The sequence below is a fragment of the Dreissena polymorpha genome, chromosome 1 (assembly GCF_020536995.1).
Source record: "Dreissena polymorpha isolate Duluth1 chromosome 1, UMN_Dpol_1.0, whole genome shotgun sequence".
NCBI lineage: Eukaryota > Metazoa > Mollusca > Bivalvia > Myida > Dreissenidae > Dreissena > Dreissena polymorpha.
Window position 1 is genome coordinate 97,496 of NC_068355.1, and position 27,764 is coordinate 125,259.

The following is a 27,764-nucleotide window of genomic DNA, read 5'->3' on the forward strand; positions in this document are numbered from 1 at the left end:
TTTATATGAGCTATGGTGTTTATTATGGAATATCTGTTACAAATTAGAATTTACAAATGCAATTTATCTAACCGGTTGTAAATCAGCTGGTGCTCATCAGCCGGATTCATGAATTGAGTCAAAAGCAGTCTCTTGCAAGGATAACCTGAATCTCCAAGGAGATATTGAGGTTGGTCATGCACAAGGTTTTGCTCAATGATTTGATGTGGGCCACTTTGGCTTAGGATTTTGGCATCATTGACAGCACCAGACCATCGCGGTACAATGTCTCTAATGAGACAATTGGCATCAAACATGATCTGTCAAAAAACATTATATGGAGATACATACATAGTATTAATATTCTGTTCCACTTTAATATTATTTTTGACCAACGTAATATTTGCAGTATAGTCAATAAGAAGTTATATTAAAATGGCATTCACAATCCATGCATTTCAGTATAAATAGAGAATATAAGAAAGAAAAAAATATTAAATTAGCTCCCAATTTATTATTGGATTTTTTTATGAATTTTAAATCAAATATGCATATTTATTGTGCACATCAGAAAAGGCTATCAGAATAAATCATAAACTGTATGCATATATTGAAAATGTGTTCATATAATGATTAAAACTTAAAAAAAGAAAACTATTTAACACCGCTACACAAAGTCAAAACAATTATTATATAGTTTTGTTTACAATAATTTGAAAATAACAGCATTAACTGTGTGTTTATGGAATGGTATCCCATCCGGTTCACATAAGTCGGTTCATCCACATGTGGGGCTTGAAATTGGACATGTGTGCCATCGATTACACCAATTACATTTAGGAATCTTGCAATGTTGTAAACGTCCTCCTTTATTTGGCGGATTTCGCCAGGGCCAGTCGGTAGACATATGAATTGTCTAACAATTTCAGGCACAGTCAATGCTTCTGTAACCTGTGTAATAACCCGTGAAACTGTGGGCTGTGAAACCTCATGGACATCTCCATCAGTATCTTAAAGAAATGATTATTTTGTCAATACTGTTAAAACTATTGTTCCTGTTGTTTGTCGGTGCAATTAAAGGAGTATGTCGTTAAGAAATAAAATCTCCTGTCTGTCCAAAAGGTAACGTTCAATCAGTTCTGAGTTTTGTAGATCAAGTATATCAACCCAATGAATAAAACGTCTGGTCATTCTTAACAAGCAATTAAATTTAAGCAAATAATAAGAAAAATAGTTAGTACTTACTTAATAATTCCGAGTTGATACACCACTTGTTAATGTTAACATTTTACTGTTAATGCTTTTTAGTTTTTAACTTCTAATATTTCAACTATTATGCAATATTTGGCAATCAGATCGTGTTCAAATATTTTGTTTCATTAAACGAGTTTCATAATGTCCACACTAAATCAAAGTAATGAATTGTTTAATGAATTGTTTTCCAGTGATTTAATGATTGGTTATATTATTATATTTTATCAGAAGTTATAAAGTTGAATATTTATTCTATAACTTATACCCATTAATATCTAAATAAATGAATTATCATTGTTATAAGGTTTCCAAAGTCACTGTTATAGTTATGTTTGTTTTACTAGTATTTTATATTTATGTAAACAATTTAATCTCATACATGGTGTTGCCTTTTTACTGCAGTATAAACAAATAATATCATGAAACCTATTCACACTCATTAGCTAGAGTGTAATAAAATGCGGTGTAGTCAAGTTTGTTTTTTGCCTTGACAATTTGTAAAAACAATTCTTCTATGAGACGCCTTTCTTTGTCAGGAAGTTGATCCATTAATACATATATTGTTTTTTGAATTTCAGTTTTGCTGAGGTTTTCAACCATCGCTGCATTAACATATTAACCTTCTGTTACACAAATTAACGAAAGTTTTGTCTGATACCCAGATAAGAAACTAGAATTGTACTAGCTCTTTTAAACCTGTGATTCAGTTGTAATGTTGGCAAGATTGACAGACAGTTTTGTGTCCCCTTTTAAAATAAAATGTGGAATCTCTTTGTTGAAATATTTTCTAAATAAAGCTCTAACAGGAACAACTTCCGGCAAGTCAATACGAATTTCACAACTACCTTGTACTTTTTCAGGCGCCAATCCTTAAACAGAACTAAGCAAGTTTTGCTTCATAAAGAATCTTGATTTGTAAATGCTTTGCGCCAATCGTTTTCAGTTGGAACGCCGACCGGTGAAATCCACGATTTTGCTTCCTTGTTGATCCCTTCTAAACATGCATCACCCCTTCGTAACTTATACGATTATGTCTGCTGTTTGGATGACAGTCACCCGATTAAAAGACTGTCTCTTTTTAAGTAAATGTCGCTCCACTGTACACACATTCGTACATTGCAAATGGGAAAGATAACCACAATCTGACATGCGGTTCAGTATAACCACAATTTCAGATATGTAAACACAACCCAGGCACAAGTGCATAAAGCCTGCTAGCGTCATATTATTTCCATTTCTTCAAACATATGATGCATAACAAGAAACTTTATTTGATACAAAAATCTAATTAGTATTGTAATCATGAAAATCGCGTTAGATGATAACAATTTAACTTCCGGTATACTGTTTAAAAACCGGACTTTAAAAGTCACTGGAATACATATCCAACTGTGTTTAGAACGGTGATACATTTCAAAGAAAAAACATACCTTTGGGATGGAGTTTGGTCGAAAAATGACGAAAACCACTGAAACTCGTCTGCTACGACGCCATTTTTAAGGTGATTTCGTTTGACTTAAGGGTGGAGTATGTTTTCCTTAACTTTCAGGGAAAAACGGTCAACCTAAGGCGTATTTCTAAGGTTAGGAGTTTTTAGAATAGGACTTAAGGCATTTCTTCAAATTTAAGGGGAAAACATAAAAACTTAGGCAAAATAAAAACTATAGGTTATTTTTTTCCCTTAGGTGGTTGGTGAATACGGGCCCAGACCTTCCCTTTTTTCATTCTTATTTTATGACGATATTTAAAAATATATTCTAAGATAACAATTGTTTGAATTTCTTTCTTGACGCACAAAATGTGGAGTTATAATTGAAATTATTGATAAAATAAAGAAATTAAAAAAATCAAATCGAATGTATGTCTTTTAATAAAAACGATTTTGGGTGTGTGATAGTATAAATGTACGTTGTGAGTGAATGTGTGACGGTATTATTGAATTTTATGACGTGTGTATTAATTATTGCTATCAATTAAAAATGTTCCAAATATGTTAAATAGAAATAATGTATAGTTATTTTTTTTTGAAAGTCTTCTCTAATATTATAACGCCTCATACCGACAACGACATACCTGAAGCATAAGACAAAAGAAATATTTATAAACAATATCCAATAGTTATAACGAGTATCTACCAATACATTTACAATTATTAAATCAAATTAAAAACGGGGCCGAAAAGGCATGGTACTTTGGACGAATGCGCCCGAAATTGGGGCCGAAAGAGCCTGAAAAAACCGGGGCCGAAAGAGCTTAGTGCCGAAAGAGCCGACACCTCTCATAGCTTCATCATACGGCATTTTCACAGATAACAATATAAGCAATCGGTGCTATCTTTTATATGTTGCCGTTGGTTAGCAGTGTAATGGCGGACGCGGAGAGTTTTCAGGGGAGATAATTGGGTATGACTAAATTCTGGAACGGTCTATAGCCTCACTTCGTGGGTCTCAGGAACTATAGACGCAGCAATATGCCGAGCACTAAGGTCGGAATTTCCGGAGAGTATCTCGGGAGTATCTGAGCACCCATATGTAGAGTGGTTTACAATCGTATCAACTTCACATTCACGTTTTTTATTTTTCAACCGAGAATTGTTCGTAGCATGCTCCAAGGCGGCACATGTCACATCCTGAAAGCGAAATGGTTGGTCATGGTTTCACACGTAAATTTTGATTACACCACTTAAAAGTACGAAGATATACAGATCACTCAATTTCACAACAGCGCTCTCTATTTTGCTTTTTACGTCGCCTGTTATAGATTCGATATTAGAATATATAGACGTTCGTCGCTCCTGCATTTCCATTTCACAGTCCGTTATGTCCTTGTTAATGCTGTTGACACTGTCGATTACAATGTCCATCTGCTGGGACCGAATCAGATCGTTTGCGTAAAATGTTATTTTTTCGTGAGAAGCATGTCCGCCTGCAAGGAGGATACGGTGTATATGAGTCTTTTAAGTTCCAGAGCACACTTGCAGTGTAACACAGTACTTATATTTGATTCAGGTATGGACTTTGGAGTCGACATCTGTGTGACGTTGGATACCGACATGGATCTGGTAGAACTGCCCATCATGCCCTTAATGGTTGAATAGTTTTCAACCTCCATCACACCGATTAGAATGTGTATGTCATTAGCAAGTTTAATTGCTATGGTGTCCCCCTTGCCCCGGAAAACTCGCCCCTTAGGTTTGCAGTATGAGTCGAAGAGAAGTTGTTCGTTTGACTTGAGTGCCTCGATCATTTTGAACGTGTTTGTTCTGGCATGATTTTGATCAATCTTTTATAATCCATAATTATATGCAGTATACTTTACTTCAACGAACATTGACGTACCTTGTGGTAAATCGTTGATAATTCATAATCGTATGCAGTATATTTACTTAAAAAACATGTACTTTTTTGTCAATCTGTCATAATCGCCATTCATATGCAGTTAACTTGACTACTAGTGACCGATACATGTCCTCTTTTTGCAATTGTATTACACATGCAAATACATTTTTAAAACACGTATTAATGTCCTTACTTAAAGCCATCAATAAGCCCAGTTGTTAAGAACTAAATCCTTTTCCACTGAAAACTATTTCTGTATTTCATATGATTTCTTACAATACCGCAATTTCGATTCGCCCCACAAACAGGTGGAGAATTGTTTGCTGAGTTTTACATACATATGACTCGCGCTGAAGTCCTCTAAGACTTTAAAATATCCGTATCAGTTTGCTGAGAAATTCTGAAAATATTATAACGACCGGGCAATGATGATACATTGTATGTCAGATAATGACAATGAAGCACAGTTGATGACCCGGATTCAAGAAACACCCTATACATATAAAATTATTTTTTTGAGCTTTTTTACATGTGATTACAATGGCTTTCCATTTATACGTGGGTATCCTTCAAATGTTGATATAGTAATAATGAAACTGTAGACAAATTGTCAGTTTAGCAATTCTTGTTACCGTAAGTCAAAAGTATCATATTTGATATTCATGCAACTTAAATGTGATATCATATCCATATTTGTCTTGTTAATGAATTTATGTATTTAAAGTACGTGCATGTGCGCGAGCTTACATAAGAGTTTTCTTCCAAGTAAGCTATTATGATATGATGATCGTCCAGAGTGTCAAGGAAATAATGAGTATTACAGTGCTCACTATTTATAATGCTATTATTGTCCAATATTGGCTTTTACGATTAACATTATCAAAGTTGTGCGCCTAAAATTTACCGTTTTCACCATGTATCTGAGGCGATTTGTTTCTTCTTTAACACTTTTACTGTCATTATGTGTGAACCATAATGTATGAGGTGCCATGTGATCTTGCATTATTACACAGCAGTAAACCCAGTTGTGTACACTGCACCAACAGGTCTCCAAGTAATACAGGGTCTTACAGTATTTGAGTCTTAAATATCAAGATAACTACTCCAAAATTAAACAACATAATGTGTCAGAAGCTAATAGTGTACTAAACGTCTCTCTGCAGGATATATGTCGCTTACAAAATTAGATACCAAATACTGATAAAGAAGTACACTTAACAGTATGAAACTCATTTACTAAACATATATTTATGCACTTGAAGTAAATGGTTTCTTACTGATAATTGTGTTTAACAAAAATTGTATATTAAATCTGGTTAAATTTAATATGAGTTTTCATGAATATTTCTAATGTACATTGAACATGAAAAATTACTTAATATAAAGAATTAAAGTCTCTATAACGCTCAAAATCAACGAAAATTTCGTTAAGTATTTCTTAAAATGAAGTTAACACCTTAACAAGCAGTGTTCCTTAAAGCAATAGCCAAGATTTCAACGCTAGATGTGGTATGATTACATAGATTTTTGTAGATACAAAATGCTCGTTTTTATTTATTTGTAGATTTTTAATTCCCGCGAATATATCGATTCATACGACACACGAACACCATTAAGTGTTCATCATGAATAGATATGCAAAACAATAATAAAAACGAGCATTTTGTATCTACAAACATCTATTTTACCAGACCACATCAGGCGTTGAAATTTCGTCAATTGTCATAAGGAACACTGATTTTTAATTGGTTAAGTTTATTTTACGAACAACTGTACGAAATTTTCGTTGATTTTGAGTAGTTATGTTACTTTAATGATTAGTTATTTTAAATCACACGGACTGACAGTTTATGCCATTTCTTTGTCAATTATCTAGCTAAATGGGTGTTTCTCAGTAAAACACCGATAGGGCTCTTTCTTTCAATAATGAATGTCAACATTTATGATATATACATGGTTTACGTCATTCTAAGAGTAGGATATCCTGATTAGAGTAGATTGATATTGTTTGCATTGAGTTTACTATTCCGTAGACATATTACATAGTCATAACTTTATTTTTATTGCAGACAGGATATAACAGTATGAGAACAGTCCGTCGCATAACAGTTGAAATCTTTAGCATATGATGCTCCTTTTATAAACATACTTACAGCAATTACATGTTCACATATATGTTTTAATATAAACATGATTTACGTAATCCCAGATCTTAACAGGAAATAGCATCGACATCCTCTAAATAATCAATGAAATGAAGATACCAGTGAAAAAGGCAGTCTGCATCACTTAAAAGCTAGAATAACGTCTGCTATACAATCCGAGTAGTTACGTGAACATTGATTTTTTTGCTGATATATTACAATAAAACGTTCTTATTTATTTTGTAAATAAAAATACAACATTTAAATAAAATGTCAAACTTATATAACGATTCGATATTACAAGTATGAGTGTTCTTGTGAGAAATGATCAGGCGTGAGTATTTTAAATACGTTAAAGCAAACATATAAGTGCCTGTGTTAAATCATATATATTTATATATAGAAAAAAAGGTTTCTTACTGGACACATGTGTGATATATTCGGTAGAAAATTGTAAAACGCCTCATTTACAGTATGGTGAAATTATTGTTTGAAGTTTTAATATAAGGAGATCGTAAGTTGTACGTGTTCCCATTGATTTGCTTGATAACGATATACCTTATCGCGTTTTATTGTATATAATGTCACAGCTATATAAAAGAATAGCAGCAATACATTGTTTAAATTCCCGATTAACAGTTATTAAAGGACGCAGTAACATAAACGATGACACAAATTATGCTGACGATCAAAGAATTATTTAATATTTTTATATAATCATGTCTTTGTAATCGTTATGCATATATGGCTTTATTTTAATTTTGAATTTGATTCCATTGCTGTACCCAAGATTGTATTTTTGTTGCAAAAAAATAAATTAGTAAGTCTTTTGTTCTGACAATCAATAAAACTGATCATACACAAGTTAAGCGTTGGATTTGCTCTATACAACAACATATTATTGGATTCACTTTAGAGTTGGCGAAATAGAATTGAGCGAGTTTCTGATTGCGATAAATCATACACAATTTAGCGCTCTGTCAATTATTTTACCACAAATGTCAATTATTGAAAACATCGTCATCAACGTGTCTGCTATAGTGTATATAATATTTTAATTGGTCTCAATTTTTACAAACAAAGATCATAGTATATTGCTTTTACTGCCATGCGTTTGCCTTATTTGCGAAAATTATGAGGCAAACAACTAATTTTCTTCAGGCACGCATGAATATTTATGACATTTGACGTAGACGGACGTTATTATAAACGTGAAGGCTACTGTAGGATGGGTTAAATGTCACTGCGTTTAATGTGTGTCAAAATTTCTCATTGTTATCATGAAAATTGTATGTCCACAAGTTGATCAAAATATTTAACCATATTTATGATGTACGTCAACACATGTCAATGAAAAATAAGCACCGTATTAAACATTTTAAAAGCACTGTGTTAGAATGAATCACACATTTCCTTAAATAGAATGGCAATTATCATCGATTAAGAATGACCCACAACTTCAAACATTCGTTCGCTCGATCTTAAAGGGATCTTTTCACGCTTTGGTAAATTGACAAAATTGAAAAAAGTTGTTCCAGATTCGCAAATTTTCGTTTTAGTTATGATATTTGTGAGAAAACAGTAATACTGAACATTTACCATGGTCTAATATAGCCATTATATGCATCTTTTGACGATTTTAAAACCTAAAAATTATAAAGCGTTGCAACGCGAAACGATTGAATAATTTGGAGAGTTCTGTTTTTGTCGTTAAATTTTGTGAAACTACGAAGATTGCTTATATAAGGTATAAAATACGTCAAGTATGTGTACTTGGCGGAATAGCTCAGTAGGCTAAAGCGTTTTTACTTCAGGACTCTGGCAGGACTCCAGGGGTCACTGGTTCGAAACTTGCTCCGGGCAATGTTCTTTTCCTTTTTTTAATTTTATTCTTGATTTTTTACTGGAGCTTTTACGATCCAATGTTTACATTTATCAATATAAAGCATTTAATGAATAAGTTAAAAAATGCCAAAATCTGTGAAAAGGCCCCTTTAATGTTCATCTAACATGTTGGGCATCATGTAGTTAGATGCCATAAAATGACCTGTATGTGACATATCAGAGGGCTTACGGCGAGTAGCGAAGAGAACATTCATATAATAGACAGTTTATATCCTTTTTATCAGTGTGCAAACGTTTGTCTTATTCCAGCTTTGCACATGCTGTCCATTACTTATGCTACATGTAGATTTATAAATTATTGTACAGCTACCAGTCAAAAAATATAAATATACAGCTACGACAAAAAGCTAAAGTCATGTTTCAATAAAAAAAAGGAAAAGCGAAGTTTCAATATTGCAAATATTGGTGTGACAACTCTGTTGCTCTGGTATCTTCAATACCATTGAGTAATTAAATTGAATGCGTTTTAATTCCCTTTTATTATTGTTTGGTTTGAGTTACAATGCTATGACGTTAAATTTTATTTACACTAAAATGTATTTTGAATATTACTGGGCCAAGTGTGAGGTTGAGCGCTCTATAACCGATTTAAACCCCCAATGCTTTGCATTGACCGTTCCAAGGCGGTGATCCCAGCTTTATTCATATTTTGTGTTTATGTTGGTTTGTATTGTGCTGTTTTGTACTGTTTGGGCAATCGGTCACTTGCCTTAAAGCGGGTATATACGATCTTATCAAATATTTAGTAATAAATATAAAATGTGTAAAAAACTTATTATACATATATTTCAATATAAACTAAAATAAAAGTTAAGAAGAACATGTGTCGAAAAATGCTAAATAAGCCAGATATTTAATTCTGAAATCGAAAAAGGCTGTACAGCCGAATTCGCCAGCATGTATATCATGCATGTACGATGTGAATCTAAATTTAGTTTAACGGTTCATTTGAAATTCCTGCAGCGATATCGATTCATACGACACATGAACACTTACAAAAAAGACGAATGCATCGGTTATTGTAGGAAAATAATTACGAATTATCTTCGTCACAATCGGCTCGGGGCGCTAATTTGTATTTGCTGTATTTTATGAAATTCGTCTTAAATGTATCATTTTTCTTGCAAATTGTGTGTTATTATAACATATTTGTATCAATATTTTACAATTCAGCACATATAAAAATCGTATATACCCGCTTTAAATAAAGGACCAACTAATTGTTTTTAATGAGAATTCAATACTGCTCCAGCAGCTGGAGTTACACTTTTTTATATTGTATAGTTGGCTGTGACATTTATTTTAAATCATTATTGTTATTAGTGTCTCTCTGTTTTATTTGAGGGATTTTTGGAACCTTTTCCAGGAACGTTTGTAAACTTAATGGATTCTGAGAGGTGCTGCTTTTAAATACTATTAACAGTAACCTAATAAGATACATGAGTAATAAATATAATTGATCTATAAAGTGACCATCTGGTAATTAATAGTATTGGTCTTAAAAATATCGGTTTGTATTTCCATACTCCTCCATTCTCCTGCCTTTCTATAAAACTTGAATATCATTTACATTTTTTTTTAATCTAAACATTGTAATAGCCAATGGACGTTTGATTTTTACAAATCATTCTTTGAAAAAAAGAACACAACACTCATCAAACATTCTTAAAACTATCCGATATCATGTAGCTGTAACATGGTAAACTGCATGATCCCGTTGAATCTATTTCGGCACAAAAGTGGCTGAGATCGTTTCAATGTAATGAGTATTTACGATTTTTCAGCAATAATCGTTACAATTATTTTACAAATTATGATAATGAATCACAGTAATAACCTTGACAATAAACACTTATAGATTTTTTTATAGTTTTGACTGATGTAGATGTAGAAGCTTTCTTCGAGTGATATAAAGTTATTCTTTTTTAGCATGTTTCAGGTGTTTTTAAGTATTCCTGCGGGAAGACTAACCATCAAAAAGCCTAAAGAACGGTCCAAGGCATTACACACACGTGTTATTATTTGAGATATATATCAACTAAAACGAAGTACCACAAAGGAATGATTTTGTCGTGCATCAGAAAGTATTCTGCTACTGTGTTGCATATTTAGCTATTAAATAAATAATTTGCAATAAATTCAAATTTAAAGGTTCTATGAGGTTCTATATATATATGAGGAAATTTTTATTTACGCATCCGTTTTAGTTGTAAATTCAGGACTAAAAGTAAGATGCGACCGTCATTTAACTCTTAACACCAAATGGTTTGCATTGACCGTTATAAAGCGTTGACCCATGATTAATCGTGTTATGGTTTAAATCATGTTTTATATAGTTAGCTGTATTGTACAGGCAAATTACTTGTCGTTAATACAAGACTTCCATGTGTTGATAAGAATTTCTTTTCTGATAATCATTACGAAGTTGTAACACAATTGGATTATGTTTTTAATCCACAGTCATTCCACAGCTGTTTTGGGGTTTTCAAAAGCTTAATTAATTATGAAAAACGTTTTAATGGCTGGAATTTATTCTGCAAAAGCGTGAATATACGACAACTAAACGCACTTTGATACATGCATTCATACATACAAGAAATGAGTGCAACGATTAAATAATCAGATTTATTTTCACTTTCTTTAACAGGCCTTGAACTTATAACATGTTAACACAGACGTGTGGTAAGGCAACAAAACCTGATACATGTACATATATATTATATTGTTCTTAGGGTTTATGAAGTCAGCCGTTCTGATTTCATGTGATTCCCTGAGCATGTTCTGTCAGTGAATATAATTGATATGCGTCTCAAACCACACAATATGCACAGAATGACGAAGGTTTCTTCCGTATAATAAAGTAGATTGCTCTCCGCAATTAAGACTACTTTAAGTCCGTAATTGCTGGTGTAAATTATAGTTTACTGCAGTTGTTCTAACAGAAACGATAGATTATGTCGAGTAGTTCAATATATTGTTTGATAAAAATTGTCATATGTTATTAGTTCATGATTATAGTTGAATTATTAAGGCATGATAGAAGTTTTTTAGATATACACATTTTAAGAAGCTTGTGTAAGGACATGTGAGTTGTGACACAGGTGGTTAGCGTGCGGCTATGCTATTAATTAGTGGAAACATCATTTTGAATGATAAATAATCATATTATAACGATTAATTAAATTTTATGGAAAAAAAAAATCAGTATCAAATATATATATATCCTTCTTATATAAAGATTTCACTTCATGTCTTTTTCAAATGGGGATGAATTTACTATGTAAATGAACAATCCTTATGTTAGATAAATTATGTTTTCTGTAATGTATATACAAATTAGTATATACTCATCAGATAAAAGTATTGATGTTTTTTTAAATCGTTTTTAATATATAACAAACGGAGTATTACAATAATGTATTGTTATTGTGATTTGTTTCGCAAGATATTAATAAATCGGGACCTTAAGGCTCGTGGAAAACGACATCACACAATACGTGCGATACTCGTGTGATACTCCCCATCGGAACACCGCAGTGATTTAATATGACCGATATACGTCTTCATTTCCTTCCTCATAGCGATGTTTTATAATTGCAGAGACATGTTTGAAAAATGCTCCTCTTAGACTTGGCTGCACATTAAAATGTTCTTTCAACAGGTCAGTTAATGGGCCACTTTTGTATATGTATTTACGTGTTAAAGCAACTTTTCAAGCATCGTGGGAAAATCAGTTGTAAACTGTCTCTTTTAATTACATAACTATATACCAGTAACTGATATCAATAACATATCTCTGTGATTTACTAACATATATAGCGTTAACTGATATACATGGGTAAAGCTTTGGTCAGTTAATGAATATTCAAATATAATTATTTCATTCTCTTTCGTACTCTGGACTTCATAAATGATCTCGTTGGGTTCATTCAGGCTCCAGAGACGGCGCATGTCCGTTGCAGTATTGAATAAATGCTTGGAATGTGTTAATAAGCATAGCAGCCACATACTAATGTGTACTGGGAGTCTTTGTTTTACAGTAATTAGTGTGATATTATTGCTCTACCAGTCCGGTATTTGTACTTTAAGGACCACATAATCATTTTAAAACATAGAGTTGTCTTTTAATATTAAGATAAAAACGACCGTTTAGTGATATAATTTGATGTGGAATTACGAGTATTGCAAAGTTTAGTTTTCTACAATATTACACGATCACTGACATTTTTTTATAAACAGGTCTTTATAAAAATGGCAGCATACAATTGATTTTAAAACTGTATGAGGATGACGATAATAGTGTCAATGACCATTTGCAACGTGAATTTCACGGAATTAATAATCGCATGCTTACATTACGTATCGCATGCTGGCATTAACTATTGCTAAAATTCCTCTTAAATTATTACATAATTTTCACAAAGCTATTAATGTGTGTGAAATGTTCGTTTAATATCCATATTTGAACCAATAAACTCCTTAAAGCTAACAACAACATTTAATGTCCCATGACATTGAAATTTGTATTTGCTATAAAATGAACAGTAAATGATGCATTTATCAGTGTAAACCCCAAAGAAAATGCGCATACAAGCACCAATAATTTCATATACACGTTTTCCAAAAGCTATTATTTCAATATAAAGAAGTGAAACTCCAGCTGCTGGAGCAGTATTGATTTCTCATTAAAAACAATTAGTTGGTCCTTTATTTAAGGCAAGTGACCGATTGCCCAAACAGTACAAACAGCACTACACAGCACAATACAAACCAACATAAACACAAGATATGAATAAAGCTGGGGTCACCACCTTGGAACGGTCAATGCAAAGCATTGGGGGTTTAAACCGGTTATAGAGCGCTCAACCTCACACTTGGCCCAGCAATATTCATAATACATTTAAGTGTAAATAAAATTTAACGTCATAGTATTGTAACTCAAATCAAACAATAATAAAAGGGAATTAAAACGCATTCAATTTAATTACAATTTAATTACTCAATGGTATTGAAGATACCAGAGCAACAGAGTTACAACTTGTTGACGAATGATAAAATGAAACTACAAACAAGTGTCAACTACATTCCTTCTTTATAGAAAAAGATTTAAGAATATAGCGTCATTAAGTTAATATTTCAGATAATCATCGCGCAAATGCAAGAAGAAGCAGCAATAATGGGTGTAAAAATTCCATATTACATTGCTTGGTTGTTTATGTGACTGCTAAAAATTAAATTAATAATAATTAATTCAAACAAGAAACGCTTATCAGAGAGAAAATATAAATAAAATTGAACGTTATAAACCCAATGACCTATGCATGTAGCTTACAACTGTTAAGTTGATCGTATGACGTCAAAAAATCCATGTACCCAGGAACAGAGACAGAGTTATGACGTAATTGACAGGCGAAGACACAATGACGTGAAAAAAATTCAGGGGCAATACTGTAAAGTAATAATAAAACTATTAATTGGGGGCTACTGCACAATTGTACTACTAATAAAACAAGTTTAGTTGATTAAATATTAAGAATCAAATACATAAAAATAGTAATTCCATTAAAGCGACATTATTGGAATCAAACAGTATATAGGTGTTTGGACAACTGACGACAGAAATGATTTGATGTACGATTTGAATCCAAATGTAGTTTTCATACAGATTTGTTCATACGACACAAAGACACAATTTTGTTCAACAGAGAAAAATGCCTATAATATCACTAATGATTCCAAATTTTAAGAAAAGAAAGATATAGTGAATCGAAAACCATCAAACACGTGTTTTTAAGTACATAAGCATCGTATCCTTTTGATAAAAACAAGTTAATTAAATTGAAAAGTTTAATAAGAACATTTGGTTTAACATATTTTAATTTGCGGACACGCTTTAAAACATCTCCGTTAAATGATGGATGGGAGATTCCATTTTTTAAATGCCATTTTAAAGAAACATTATATTTTGAAATTAAATCACCATACTTAGAGTAAAATTTAGCAAATTTACTTTTTAGGTTATGATACAAAAAGCCTTGTTTTAGCATTTTTTTGTTAATATTAGATTACGATCATTAAAATCTTTAATACATAAACATGCTCTGGCATAACGTACCAACTGCGAAATGTAAATACCATAGGAAGGTCCTTTAGGGATGTTGCCATCTAGGAACGGAAAATTCACAATTTCAAAGTTAAAATCGTCCCGTTTGTCGTACATGTATAAACTAGTTTTGATCAAATTATTATTAATAGTTAAATGTAAGTCTAAATACGCAGAGTCTGTATTGGGTTTACACGATCTATTTAAGACTAGTTCTTTTGGGTAGATTTTGTGAATATATTGTTCAAATATTGGATTATCTAAATTAAGTATGTCATCAATGTACCTACTAGTAAGGTTAAAAAAATTAATCAAATCTACTTGCTTAGTTTTAGATAATTCTAACATAAATTCGCTTGTATAACAATATAAAAAAAGGTCAGCTATAAGTGGCGCACAATTAGTACTCATAGGAACGCCAATAATTTGTTTACATATTTTACCATCAAATACAACAAACAAGTTATCCAGAAGAAAAGTAAGTGCTGCACAAAAGTCAAGACCAGTCCAAATGATGTAATTATCTAATATATAATTAGTAAAAAAAGCTGTTTTAGTGTTTAAAGCTAGATACAAACACTTTTTTCTAGCAAAAGTTTTTTCAATCAAAGAAACAAGTTTGTATTTTATTAAAGGGTGAGGAAGCGTTGTATATAGTGTAGAAAAATCATAAGTACTTACCTGTGACACCTTATATTTTTTATTTTCAATTTTATCAATAACTTCTAAGGTGTTTTTATTGACCAAAATAGGTTAATATTAAAGTCACTACTTTAAGAAAGGGAAACCCATCTGATTACATTGTAGATAAAAAGTATGCGCGGAAATCGCTATATAAATATATTCATTATCTTTAGTTCATTGAATAATTAAATATTTAAACCAAACGTATAAGAGACCGCATGAAGGCATTTCATTGAGGTATGTCACGAAAACTTAATTCAGTTTTAAAAGCGCTTAAAATCTAACGAATGTAACCATGCGTAGTGATATAAATGTATTTGTTCTGGAACGCAAACTAGTCTTTAAAAATTCACACACAAACTGTAAAACAAGTATAAATATCACCATATGCCTCGATTCAATTTTACGCAGTATGCGAATTGTAACACATTACGACCGCAAAAAGAAGATTTTACTTTACTATAATTCATTTTATTTTCGAAAGAAAATGATCAAAATCCAATATGGCGACGATTGCTACTGACAAAATGATGTCGATGTCCACATTATGATACATGTACACCATCGACGACCTTGACAATTTCGACAAGTAAACAGACAATTGCAGCGACTGACACTTTATTTGACTTATTATACAGGGCAATACGTTTTCCGACTTCGGACGACGAATTTAACGATGCGCATAACATGTTTTTTATAATATGTTATGGGTACGCGCCGTGTGTGATCCGATGCATCAATGGCGCCCATGTTAAAATCATTTCCCCGAGAACAGGGAACGACAAAAGTACAAACAAAAACAAAAACACGTTCGAACTAGTTTCTTACCTTTAATTAACCTTTAAAATCCATCTAATAATCCATTTAACTCAATAATTGACGATTTTGCATCTATGGTCTTTAATAATTATTTTAGCATAGTTAAATAAAGACCCTTATGCCATCCTATCACTATATTCAAATGAGTTTATGAACTCAATAACATTTCTTCTTCATCACACGCTACGTCATGTACTCTATGTATATTACTGCTGTTAAAATGAACCAGAGCAGTTTATCAAATAATAGCCGTTGGTAAACTCGGTTGCATTAGAAGATTTCTGCATACAAACATAAGTATGTTTAAACTTGCACAATGTTTTATGTGTCTATGGTAAATGCCCATATTGTACAAAATAATTTAATATATAAATAAACAAAGAATGGAAAACATTCCATTACACAACAGATAAATGAGTGGATAATATCCGTGTACAAAATGGGAAGTTCCGAATTCCAGTGTGGTGCTATTTTTACCATCTTATACTTTACACAGCTCTATGCCTAACGTAAATTTAATCGGAAAGCAAATTTTGCAGATTATTTATGAATTATGCGATATTTGTATGGCTTGATGTACATTCTTAAATGTCAAAAGTATATGGATGGATTATAAACAACGCACATTACACGAAATAAGGAAAATGTGATAAATTGAAAATTATGTCGATATACAGTACATGTACATGTGAAATAAGTCGCGTTTATAATAAAGCGTAAAAGAAATTGGGGAAAATGAAGCAATAAGTATGTCATTTTATGACGCCATCAATCAGCTGATTCATTATACGGATGGCGAAAAACATGTCATATGACTAGATTTAAAGGTTGAAGGTCTCATACTTTTGAAGCTAAAGTTTTCTCAACTTTATTTCTTATGAAAAATCATTCAGTGGTAAAGTTAAAAGTAGTCCGAGCACGCGACAGGTATATCCCACAAGGTTGAATACAGGCTAGTATATTCCATAAGGTGTTATACCGTCAATTTCGCGTTGAAAATAGGATATATTCGAAGCATAAGCGGCTTTTGTATGTATTCAACATCATGTTTAAATATGTGATCTATTCTATTGCTTATAACTATAATTGTACACATAATAAACAATTATTTACATTTATATCTCTATTTGTGCTGAACACTTTGGCCGATGAGATGATCTCAAAAAATCTCAAAGTTGGTTCCTCGTACAAACTATTTAGAGCTGACATACAGCATACTTGCGCTTAAGTCAGTAATGGATTGGTTTAAATAAGAATAAGGCTGTGCAATGATAATAATTTTTATTTTGCCAAATCAAAATAGCAGAGGGTTAAACAGCAAGATGGATCAACACGCATCAGACTACTGTGTTTTTGCATTTACAAGCAAATTCGTAAAAAACAAATTGTAAGAGGGGAGGGGGCGTATAGAATTACCCAAAGTTTTTAGGGGGAAGGGGGAGCAATTACCCGTTACTGCCAATACATAGACATTAATTAATATGAACTAAAAATAAAGTAAATGAAACATTTAGGTTCAGGGGTAAAATATTAAGAATTTGATTGAAATGTGACTTGGTCGATACTTAAAAATAATGCCCGTTGATACTGATACATGTATGATTATAATTTTGTTGTTGTTCATTCTTTGTTAGTCTCGCACACAAAGCGACATGTACACTCATATATAGAGCAAATGGGTCGTCATCGTAACGCTTAATGTGGCAACTTCTTTTTTCCTTAGCTGATTAGCCTGATGCATGCCAATATTGCTGATTTTGATCAAAGCATGGTGTCAACTATTTATGTTGCACCCTGTGAAGCACATCAGCTTAAACTGTGTATGAATCGAATAATACCTCCATATTCATTGTATCGAATTGAAATAGGGTATTTACAGCAAGTCATTTCATAACAAAATATATCATAGCTGAAATGTGGTGTACTACTACTACTACTACTACTACTACTGCAACAACTACTACTATTTCTACTACCACTACCACTACTAATTCTACTATTACTACAACTACTATTACTATTACAACTACTTATGTTGCACCCTGTGAAGCACATCAGCTTAAACTGTGTATGAATCGAATAATACTTCCATATTCATTGTATCGAATTGAACTAGGGTATTTACAGCAAGTCATTTCATAACCAAATATATCATAGTTGAAATGTGGTGTACTACTACTACTACTACTACTACTACTACTACTACTACTACTACTACTACTACTACTACTACTACTATACTACTACTACTACTACTACTACTTCTACTACTACTACTACTACTACTACTACTACTACTATTAGTACTACTACTACTGCTGCTGCTACTACTACTACTACTACTACTACTACTACTACTACTACTACTACTACTACTACTACTACTACTAGTACTACTACTACTACTGCAACTACTACCACTATTTCTACTACCACTACCACTACTAATTCTACTATTACTACAACTACTATTACTATTACAACTACTTATGTTGCACCCTGTGAAGCACATCAGCTTAAACTGTGTATGAATCGAATAATACTTCCATATTCATTGTATCGAATTGACATAGGGTATTCACAGCAAGTCATTTCATAACCAAATATATCATAGTTGAAATGTGGTGTAATAGTTATACTTCTACTACTATATTAAGTGTCTACTCGGGATAGACACGAGTTCACATAATGCGTAGATTATAATTAATGATTGATAGAAAAACTCTCGAGAAAATATTGTTCGCTTATTAGACCAATAATTGAGTACTCAGACGCTGTATTTGACAATTGTATGCAATACGAAAAAGATGAACTAGAATATATCAAAACTGAAGCCGCGCGAATAACAGCCGGATACACACGTTTAGTCTCAATAAAAGATCTATAAAGCACTATAAGACATTGCCTTTTGTTCTAATCCTATTCAAACGTCTTCATTGTAAAAATGTTACATGTAATTATATGTAAAATCAAGGCGTATTGCTTGAAATAAAAATGTTTAAAGTAACATTACTACTCAAAATCAACGAAAATTTCGTACAATTGTTCGTAAAATAAACTAAACCAATTAAAAATCAGTGTTCATTATGGCAATTGCCGAAATTTCAACGCCTGATGTGGTCTGGTAAAATAGATGTTTGTCGATACAAAATGCTCGTTTTTATTATTGTTTTGCATATCTATTCATACGAAACATGAACTCTTAATGGTGTTCGTGTGTCGTATGAATAGATATATCGCGGGAATTAATTGTGGCCACAAATAAATAAAAACGAGCATTTGGTATCTACAAAAATCTATGTAATCATACCACATCTAGCGTTGAAATCTTGGCTATTGCTACAAGGAACACTGATTTTTAAGGTGTTAACTTTATTTTACGAAATACTTATCGAAATGTTCGTTGATTATGAGCGTTATAGAGCCTTTAAACTAAAGTCCATTACAGACGAGTATTGTTGCATCTTACAAATGTATGCAGTGTATCGGGTTTCACGTTTATCATCTTAAACAACAAACCATCGGTAGACACAATCAAAACTAGTCAATGATGAATGGTTTCATTTAAATAATTTCGTGTTTCAAAAACGTTATGAAAAAACCGAAGGTGATTGAAAGCAAAGAAAAAATATTCATTGTCGTTTAATTTCTCATTTGTCTTATAATAAGTAAGTATTATTAATTATCATATCTATAACACCAGTCAGTCTGCAACAACTGACTCCAGCCTTTCGTGTTATGAAAACGTGTCTATTTTGACAGTGATGATGTTATGTAACGTGTTTTATGTTATAAAATTTCCCATGTGTTATTGGTAGTTTCCTACATGCAACATAGCTGAGGTTAATGCATACTTTTCTGTTTATATTTCTGTTTCATTATTAATGCGCCGTGCTCCACAATCCGACATGCGGCGTCGGAAGGGGGTTATTTGGTACTTCTTTGACAAGGTCTACTTGATCATAGAATGCGTAACTGTATAAATGATTACATCTCAAAATGGGATTGGGTTTTTACTAGTCTTTCTATTGCATCGCTTAAGCAAACACCGGGGATGAACAACTTTTGTCACGTGACCACAAAAGTCAACGCAGGTTGTTGAATTACATCAGGAATCCCGCTCCGTCAGGTAATTTTCATCTTTTTATAGAGAATATGTTAAAATTTCTGGACAATACAAAGCTTATGACATGCTTCATACCTTTTCGCATATTAAGACGCATTGCACTTGTTTCGAAGCTTTGCAGTTTTTAAGAACACTTCGACACAAACTTTAGATTTTCGATGCAAACGCAGTTTGATTTTATATTTTTTTACTTTCCATTCACGAATAAATCATATTTCTAGAAAAATGAGAGCACACGATGCTTAATTTTTGATGATTTATTGTATTTGCGATATAAGTTGTTGTTGTTATATTTAATTTGGGCAGTTCTTGCTATTTCAAAAATTTACAAACGCGGGTTGGTTGAGCAAACGCAGTTTGCTGAAGCTGGATTATGGCAAACGCAGGTTGGTTAAGATTACGGAATCCGGATAGTGACATCTATATTCTTGCCCTGAAACTTAAATGCATGCGAGATGTAGAGCTTAAAGTTCTTGTAAGGTACTTTAGAAAGACGCGAAACTTGACACTGAACGAAACGGCAACTAAAACTCGCAAATTAGAAGAACTTTCAGGAATGCTTGGACTATCAAAGCCTGAAACGGAAAAAGGATCTTCGAAAAGGTCTTCGAAAAAACAGTATCACACCAAATCATTGCGTGATTTAGCAGTCAAAGTACTAACAACTAAAGTTTCAAAGCAAGCATTAAACTGTGCTTACGCAGAGATCATTTGGAACGATCAGTATATCAAGTGGAAATCTGAAGCTCCAGTTTTGGACAAAATTAGTATTAATGAGACTGGCATTTCTAGAGAATGGTTCTACCACCCAGAGTTCAGTACAGCCAGAAATCAGCTGGAAGTGAAGTGTATCGATGCCACACATTTGCTTACACGAACAAGAAGGAAATGTTGTAAAGGTGGTCTTGATGGGTTAAGCAATAGTGCTTGGAAAAGAGTTGCAAGAACGGGGAAAACATTGCTGACTCCAATCATGGTGGATGACATTACAGATCCTATGTCATCTGCGATGGCTGCAACCCACTTCTCAGACAAAGTTGAATCAGAAATGCGTCAAATGGGGGAGATCGAATCAGCAGATTTATGCAGAGACATTCGAATGTGGTGGGAGGCAGAGGACTGTTCGGGAATCCCGGCGCTTGAAAGGTTCAGAATGAGAGAGAGTCTTCGAAAACGTCTCTTGTCTCATGTTGAGTTCTGCAAATTTCCACCACCAACAATGAACGTTGCAGGATGGCCAATACAGCTCTGGGAGGCACTACTGTCACATATCGATGCCAAAACCATGCTGTACGAACTTTGCCATGGAGGCTGTTACAACGTTAGAGCGTTTAGTAGTCTAATTGGAGAAACATTTTTCTCTGAACTTGTTCTCCATGACAAGACCGGATGCGGCACTGTTTCTGCTGCCGAGTTTGGACGTTTCATTGGAACAGCAACAGAGCAGCTGCATATGCGTCAAGACCCAGACAGGTAAGTTTATATTTGAAAACATTTAATGACTAGATAAGTATGTGTATGTGGTTTCTTACCAGTACATCTCTAGTTGGGTTGGAAATACTATTGCCATTTTTGAAATTTCGATTGCCCCGGCCAGGGATCGAACCGGGACCAGACCACTGAATTCGTAGACCATTGTGTTACCACTCGACTACCGTACCACCATTCTATATAATAATTTACCAAATAAGTAGGTAATTGTTACAATCAATAATCAGGTATTTGAAGAATATCGTTTACATTGCATACCAAAATATATAGGTATGATATAATTCAAACCGATTGTGTTCACATTGGCTTTCAGAAAATAATCTAAATCAAATTTTATGATTTCAGGAAGTTTTTTTACCGTACTAGTCGCTCCCATGTGTATGGCTTGACTGGATCAACTGAGAGCAGCACTGCACAGCCGACCAACAGTGACGGATGCAATACGCAACAGCAGAATGACATCATTCGAAAAATAAGATTAAAGTAAGCCAAGATCCTGTGATTTAAAATTATTTAAAAATGTTTTAGGTTTAGAGATGTCTACAACAAAAGTCTTTTTAAAATGAATCATTATTTAATTGCCAGGAGACAGTCAACATTTATTTTATTTTAAAGGTATGCTTTGTACACTGAGGCACGTGCTCAGAAAATGCATTGTAATGAAGAGGATTATATGTGTCTAATGCAGATGTTTCCTAAAATGTGAAATTCGTTATATAAACTTATCAATACGTAATATTCAACAGGATTAATTTGCATCTGTCGTCAAAAAGGTTAATTGCCAAGTTGAAGAAGATCAATTTCATGTATTCACTAAGAGTCTAGGACACGGGTTCGAACCGTCGACGAGTACAGGGGTCATAATTGCCTGAAAATGATACTCAGTACTGTTAATAATTCATGATTCGACATAAAATGTGATTAAATTTTATTGTCTTTGCTTCGGATGATGTCAAGCTGAAAAACTCGCTCTCAGTAAATAAGATGGTAAATGTTGTAAAATAAATAGTTTTCGATAACAAATATCATGTTTCAGGGACCACGAATTTGACATTCTAAAACGGAAGGAACCTAAACGAAAATTTGACACCGTGTCAACAAGCAGAAACGCTCTCCAGAAGGGAACGTTGGGTGTCCGATGGGAGAGGGCAAGACGAAATGACAGCAAAATGCTTCTAACATCAAAAATGGGAATTGACATTGACCCGTAAAAGGAAATCATAATATCATACGACAGTTTGTAGTTCTTTAAAAGACAGCTGTCATTTTTGATATTCGTTAACCAACGTTACCTATATTGATTCCGTGTAATGCTACTGAATTTGATTTTGTGTTGCTCTTTCTATGTTTATGCATTGAGGAGCTACCAATATTGGGGCCGTATAATATGCTGCCTATATTGACGCTGTGGGATGCTTCATTTAACGAGGCCTACCGGTATATTCAACCTTTTTGGGGGATTTGAAACAACAACAGACATATTGGATCTAACTTTATTTTGTTTGCTGTTATTTGTTTCAAGTTTTAAAATTACAGTTTCTAAAAAATGCCATGTATCTTGTATCTTGTTAATTAAAAAAAAGGTATCTTTCTTTTAGTTGCATAATGATAAATAATGTGGACCTATAAGGAGAGAGGTATCATGAAGCAAATAAAACAATCGATTCCTCTTATTCTGCAAGACATAGTTTTCATTTTAGGTGTATACCATTATCTTTTGATCCGAAACTTTAAATATAATAATAACTATTGACCTTTACATGGGCGCCTTGCAAATCACTAGTGTCTTCATATTGGTCATACAATATAATGTCTTTATGTGTAACGTGAGAATCCTGACAATCTTACAATATGATTGTTGGAGATAATACTTAAAATAAAGCTGAAGGCATACTACATCCATGACAAAGTACACTTCACCGAGATAAGTCTAACTATACTGTGAAAAACATTGAAAAACCCAGCGGTTGAACGCAAACAAGATCAGTGTCTTTAACAACAAAACGAACCAAACATATGCAGATTAATTGTTTTATTGCTGCAAAGAATATCCCGTATCGCAATAATAGCTTATACGCAAAACATTAAACTGGCCTATGTGCAACTTGAGAAGGAATTACAGATTTACATGTAATTGTTGACAATTCGCACAATGATTCCAATGAGACAAAAAGCTAACTCACCAAAAATATATTTTAATCATATTGATTCGAAATAGATAAACAAAAATCGCAGATTACAAATGAGTCTCGCTCTGTGAAAAGGGGGTTTAATGCATGTGCGTAAGGTGTCGTCACATATTAGCCTGTGCATTCCGTACAGGCTAATTAGGGACAAACCTTTCCGATAAACTCGATTTTTGCTCAGAAGAGACTTTCTTTTAACAAAACATATCATAAAAGCGGAAAGTGCCGTCCCTGATTAGCCTATGTGGACTGCACTTTACGCACATGCATTAAACCCCCTTTTCACAGAGCGCGGCTCAAATGTATATTCCAGCGGATATGGTGAGATCAACAATAATCACAGATAATCAACATAAATTACAATGATTTTGAAAAGATCAACAATAATCACAGATAATCAACATAAATTACAATGATTTTGAAAAGATCAACAATAATCACAGATAATCAACATAAATTACAATGATTTTGAAAAGATCAACAATAATCACTGGTTATATAAATCACAATTAATCGGTTGAGATCAACAATAATCACAGATAATCAACATAAATCACAATGATTTTGATAAGATCAACAATAATCACAGATAATATAAATCACTATTAATAGGTTAAGATAAAAAATTCACAGATAATCAACATAAATTACAATTATTTTGATAAGATCAACAATAATCACAGATAATCAATATAAATCACAATTCATGGGCTGAGATCAACAGTAATCACAGATGAGCAATAATGAACACAATAATTTGTATGAGATCAACCATTATCATAATCATTTTAAATTAGAATGATAAATATTACAACAATAATCTTATTAAAAACAGGAATATCAAACAAAACAACACAAGATAAACGATATGAAACACAATGTTTAAGACGCAAAAACACGCGTAATACTATATATTATTGTATGACAGTCTGTATTTTCAATAATTAAGAAAATAACCACGGCACATTGGTAAGAATTAAAAATAATTCTTGGTCTTATCATCGTCATGCAACAGATGACTAGGCCCGGTGCTTTGCAGATCTGTGCTTTGATAGACTACTGCGGTGCCTGTACCTCTTTTCACACATATCACAAGCAAAGTTTTTCTCTCCATTGTGGGTGGCAAGGTGGGCCTGAAGGTCAATTTTCTCCCGGAGCGTTGCATTGCAAATTGAGCAGGTAAATTGCTTTGCAGCAACCTCCCTCCGGACGTGACGATTCAGGTCATCTTTGGTTGAAAACTTTTTGCCGCATTGTTCACAGGGGAACGGCTTTTCAACACCATGAATGCTGCATCTATATAACAAAAACAAATGGAACTGTTGAATTATTATTCAATACAGAAAAATACACACAGAATATTATCCATAACAATGTGGAACTTAACAAAATGATGGTCGTCAGAAGCGCTCCAGATAAGGCGCGTTAACGCGTATTTACGCATTTCAAAATCCAAAATACGCATTAAATAATATGTTTAAGGGTCCAATTACATACGTGAAGTATCGGAACGCGTACATTCTGGATTTATACGGTGTAAATTCCAATTGTTCAGTGACAATTTGCATTGAAATTTATCTGGACAATTATGGTCGTTAAAAACTAAATACTATAATGAGCACACCAATATGCACCACACTAGTAATAATGTGTTAAGTGTTTTAAAGCCGGCTTTTTTCGAAAACACCATTCAAAACATTTTAAATAGTGCTTTGCAACTAGGTTATAAAAACATACTTTCGCTCAGAATGCAATGACCTATGTTGAATTGTATCTTGATTTTTAAACCGACAGAACCTAGCATTGTACTAAAAACAAAAAAAATACAAACCTGTGTCTGTTGAACGCCTGTTTTGTGTAAAATGTTTTTCCACAACAGGCGAATCGTCCAGTCCCTCTGTGGCGCTTATCATGAAGCTTTAACCCCCACTTCGATTTAAATGTCTTTCCACAGATTTCACACACGAGCGTCATGTTTCTGTAATGAAAGAATTACTTTTTGTTAAAATATATTTCTAAAATGTTTTTATAAAGTTTTAAAGACTACACCAAAAGAGATATGAAACGCAAGTGATTGGATGTGACACACTATCTGCTATTCTTTTCGTCACAGTTCAATAAACATGCGTGTTTACTAATGCACGGGATTTTCGTGAGTTTTGGCGCGTTTAGCGTCATTCGAGGTCCGCTTAAAGGAGGCAACGCACGTTGTGGTTCAATATACTTGTAACAGTACTTAATGTGTTGATAAGCATATTTCCGCTCTGTTTAAATGTCCTCAATTGAAGTTCCGTAGTCATATATTGTGTTGAATAGTTAATATTTTCGTATTTGTAACCATATCATATTTTAGAAGACTTTCAAAAATGTGTACAGTGTGCGTTTCATTATCCTTTGAATATTCTCGCAACCTGCGTTTGCCATTTCCTATTGCTCAAGAAATACCAACCTGCGTTTGCAAAACAAAACAAAACAAAAAAATAAGATATTCTTCAATTTGCACCGCTATTTTTGTCATGAATCTTATTAAATATATTAAAATGAAGTGTAAAATCATACTAATTCAGTCGTTAAACCAATATTGTTGAAAGAAAATCATCAACACCACATAAACAAACAGCGTTTGCAATGCATTTCAGAATTTTGTGTCGAAGTGTTCTCGGAAAGTGGAAACAGTAAAGGCAATGGAATCATTTCAAATAAAAGTTTATTTAGTATACTGTGTCATAGGCTATCACTTGTTAAAAACTGAAATTTTGATTATATGAAAAAACAACAAAACTTACCTTAATGTACAAGATTACAATCTGTTTCTGCAACCGGCGTTGACTTTTGCGGTCACGTGACAAAAGTTGTTCATCCCCGGTGGCAAAATACATTTGAAATTAATCAAACTATAACATGTATAATTTACAACTGAATGTATACTATAAGAATGCTGTGGACAAAAAATCAAATATTAACAAACGTTTTTTTTTTCGTTCAATATATTGTATTACCTTCGTGAATAGGTGTATGTGGTTCGATGACATAAGGACTGGTACGATATAGCTGCGTTAAGGGTTGGTTTAGTTCACACGTTAAAGTCTAGTTATATGAACTTTTCAATGATGAGCGGATTTAATTTCCGTATTAACATATCTACACAAAATTGATGTCTGACTTAATCTTTTAAAATAAATAGTGAACTTATAGTTTTAGTTAGTAAAAATAAGCTGCTGTTATTATATTTTAATTTCAAGAAATGTTAAATATTTAGATGGCATTCCATAAATTATTTAAATTATGTATTTTTATTTCATTTTTATTAGCTCGGCTGTTTTCGGAGAAAACCCGAGGTATTTTCATAGCCAGCTCGTCGTGTCCGTTGTCGTGTCGTGTCCGCCGTCCGCGTCGTGCTTAAACCTAAACATTTTGTTACGGTTTTGAACATTGGCTCTAAAATCAAAGTGCTTCCACCTACCACTTTGAAACTTCATATGTAGCTGCACCTAAATGAGTTCTACACGCCACACCCATATTTGGGTGACTAGGTCATAGGTCAAGGTCACTGTGACCTCTAAAAAAAAATCTGACAAGCTTTCATTTATTCAAAAAATGCACCCGCAGCCGAGCGTTGGCACCCGTTATGCGGTGCTTTTGTTTTATTTTATTTTAACCATCATGCATGACGCTACCAGTTTCAATTCTGCAAAATACGCTTTTTTATGTTGAACCATTAAGTGAGGATAAACA

The 27,764-nt window shown here is 33.0% G+C and overlaps 2 protein-coding genes across 4 annotated transcripts; one reads left to right on the forward strand and one right to left on the reverse strand.

Moving 5' to 3' along the window:
• The first annotated feature begins 20,258 nt into the window (after nucleotides 1-20,258).
• On the forward strand, nucleotides 20,259-23,434 carry LOC127868208 (uncharacterized). 2 transcript variants are annotated; one of them, XR_008043922.1, is made up of 3 exons: nucleotides 20,259-20,355; nucleotides 22,189-22,326; nucleotides 22,880-23,434. XR_008043922.1 is itself a non-coding variant. In XM_052409859.1 (3 exons), exons 1-3 carry the CDS (start codon nucleotides 20,801-20,803, stop codon nucleotides 23,052-23,054), a joined length of 1,338 nt encoding a protein of 445 aa, XP_052265819.1. In that variant the 5' UTR covers nucleotides 20,798-20,800; the 3' UTR covers nucleotides 23,055-23,434. The 2 variants fall into 2 exon arrangements, 1 of the variants encoding a protein (XP_052265819.1); XM_052409859.1 differs by lacking the exon at nucleotides 20,259-20,355 and adding an exon at nucleotides 20,798-21,825.
• Nucleotides 23,435-23,860: 426 nt separating this feature from the next.
• On the reverse strand, nucleotides 23,861-26,911 carry LOC127868221 (gastrula zinc finger protein XlCGF26.1-like). Of its 2 annotated transcripts, XR_008043982.1 has the most exons (3): nucleotides 26,816-26,911; nucleotides 25,861-26,007; nucleotides 23,861-25,325 (listed from the first exon to the last, which is right to left on the reverse strand). XR_008043982.1 is itself a non-coding variant. In XM_052409869.1 (2 exons), exons 1-2 carry the CDS (start codon nucleotides 26,001-26,003, stop codon nucleotides 25,049-25,051), a joined length of 420 nt encoding a protein of 139 aa, XP_052265829.1. In that variant the 5' UTR covers nucleotides 26,004-26,490; the 3' UTR covers nucleotides 23,861-25,048. The 2 variants fall into 2 exon arrangements, 1 of the variants encoding a protein (XP_052265829.1); XM_052409869.1 differs by lacking the exon at nucleotides 26,816-26,911 and having other exon boundaries at nucleotides 25,861-26,490.
• Between the last annotated feature and the right edge of the window lie 853 nt (nucleotides 26,912-27,764).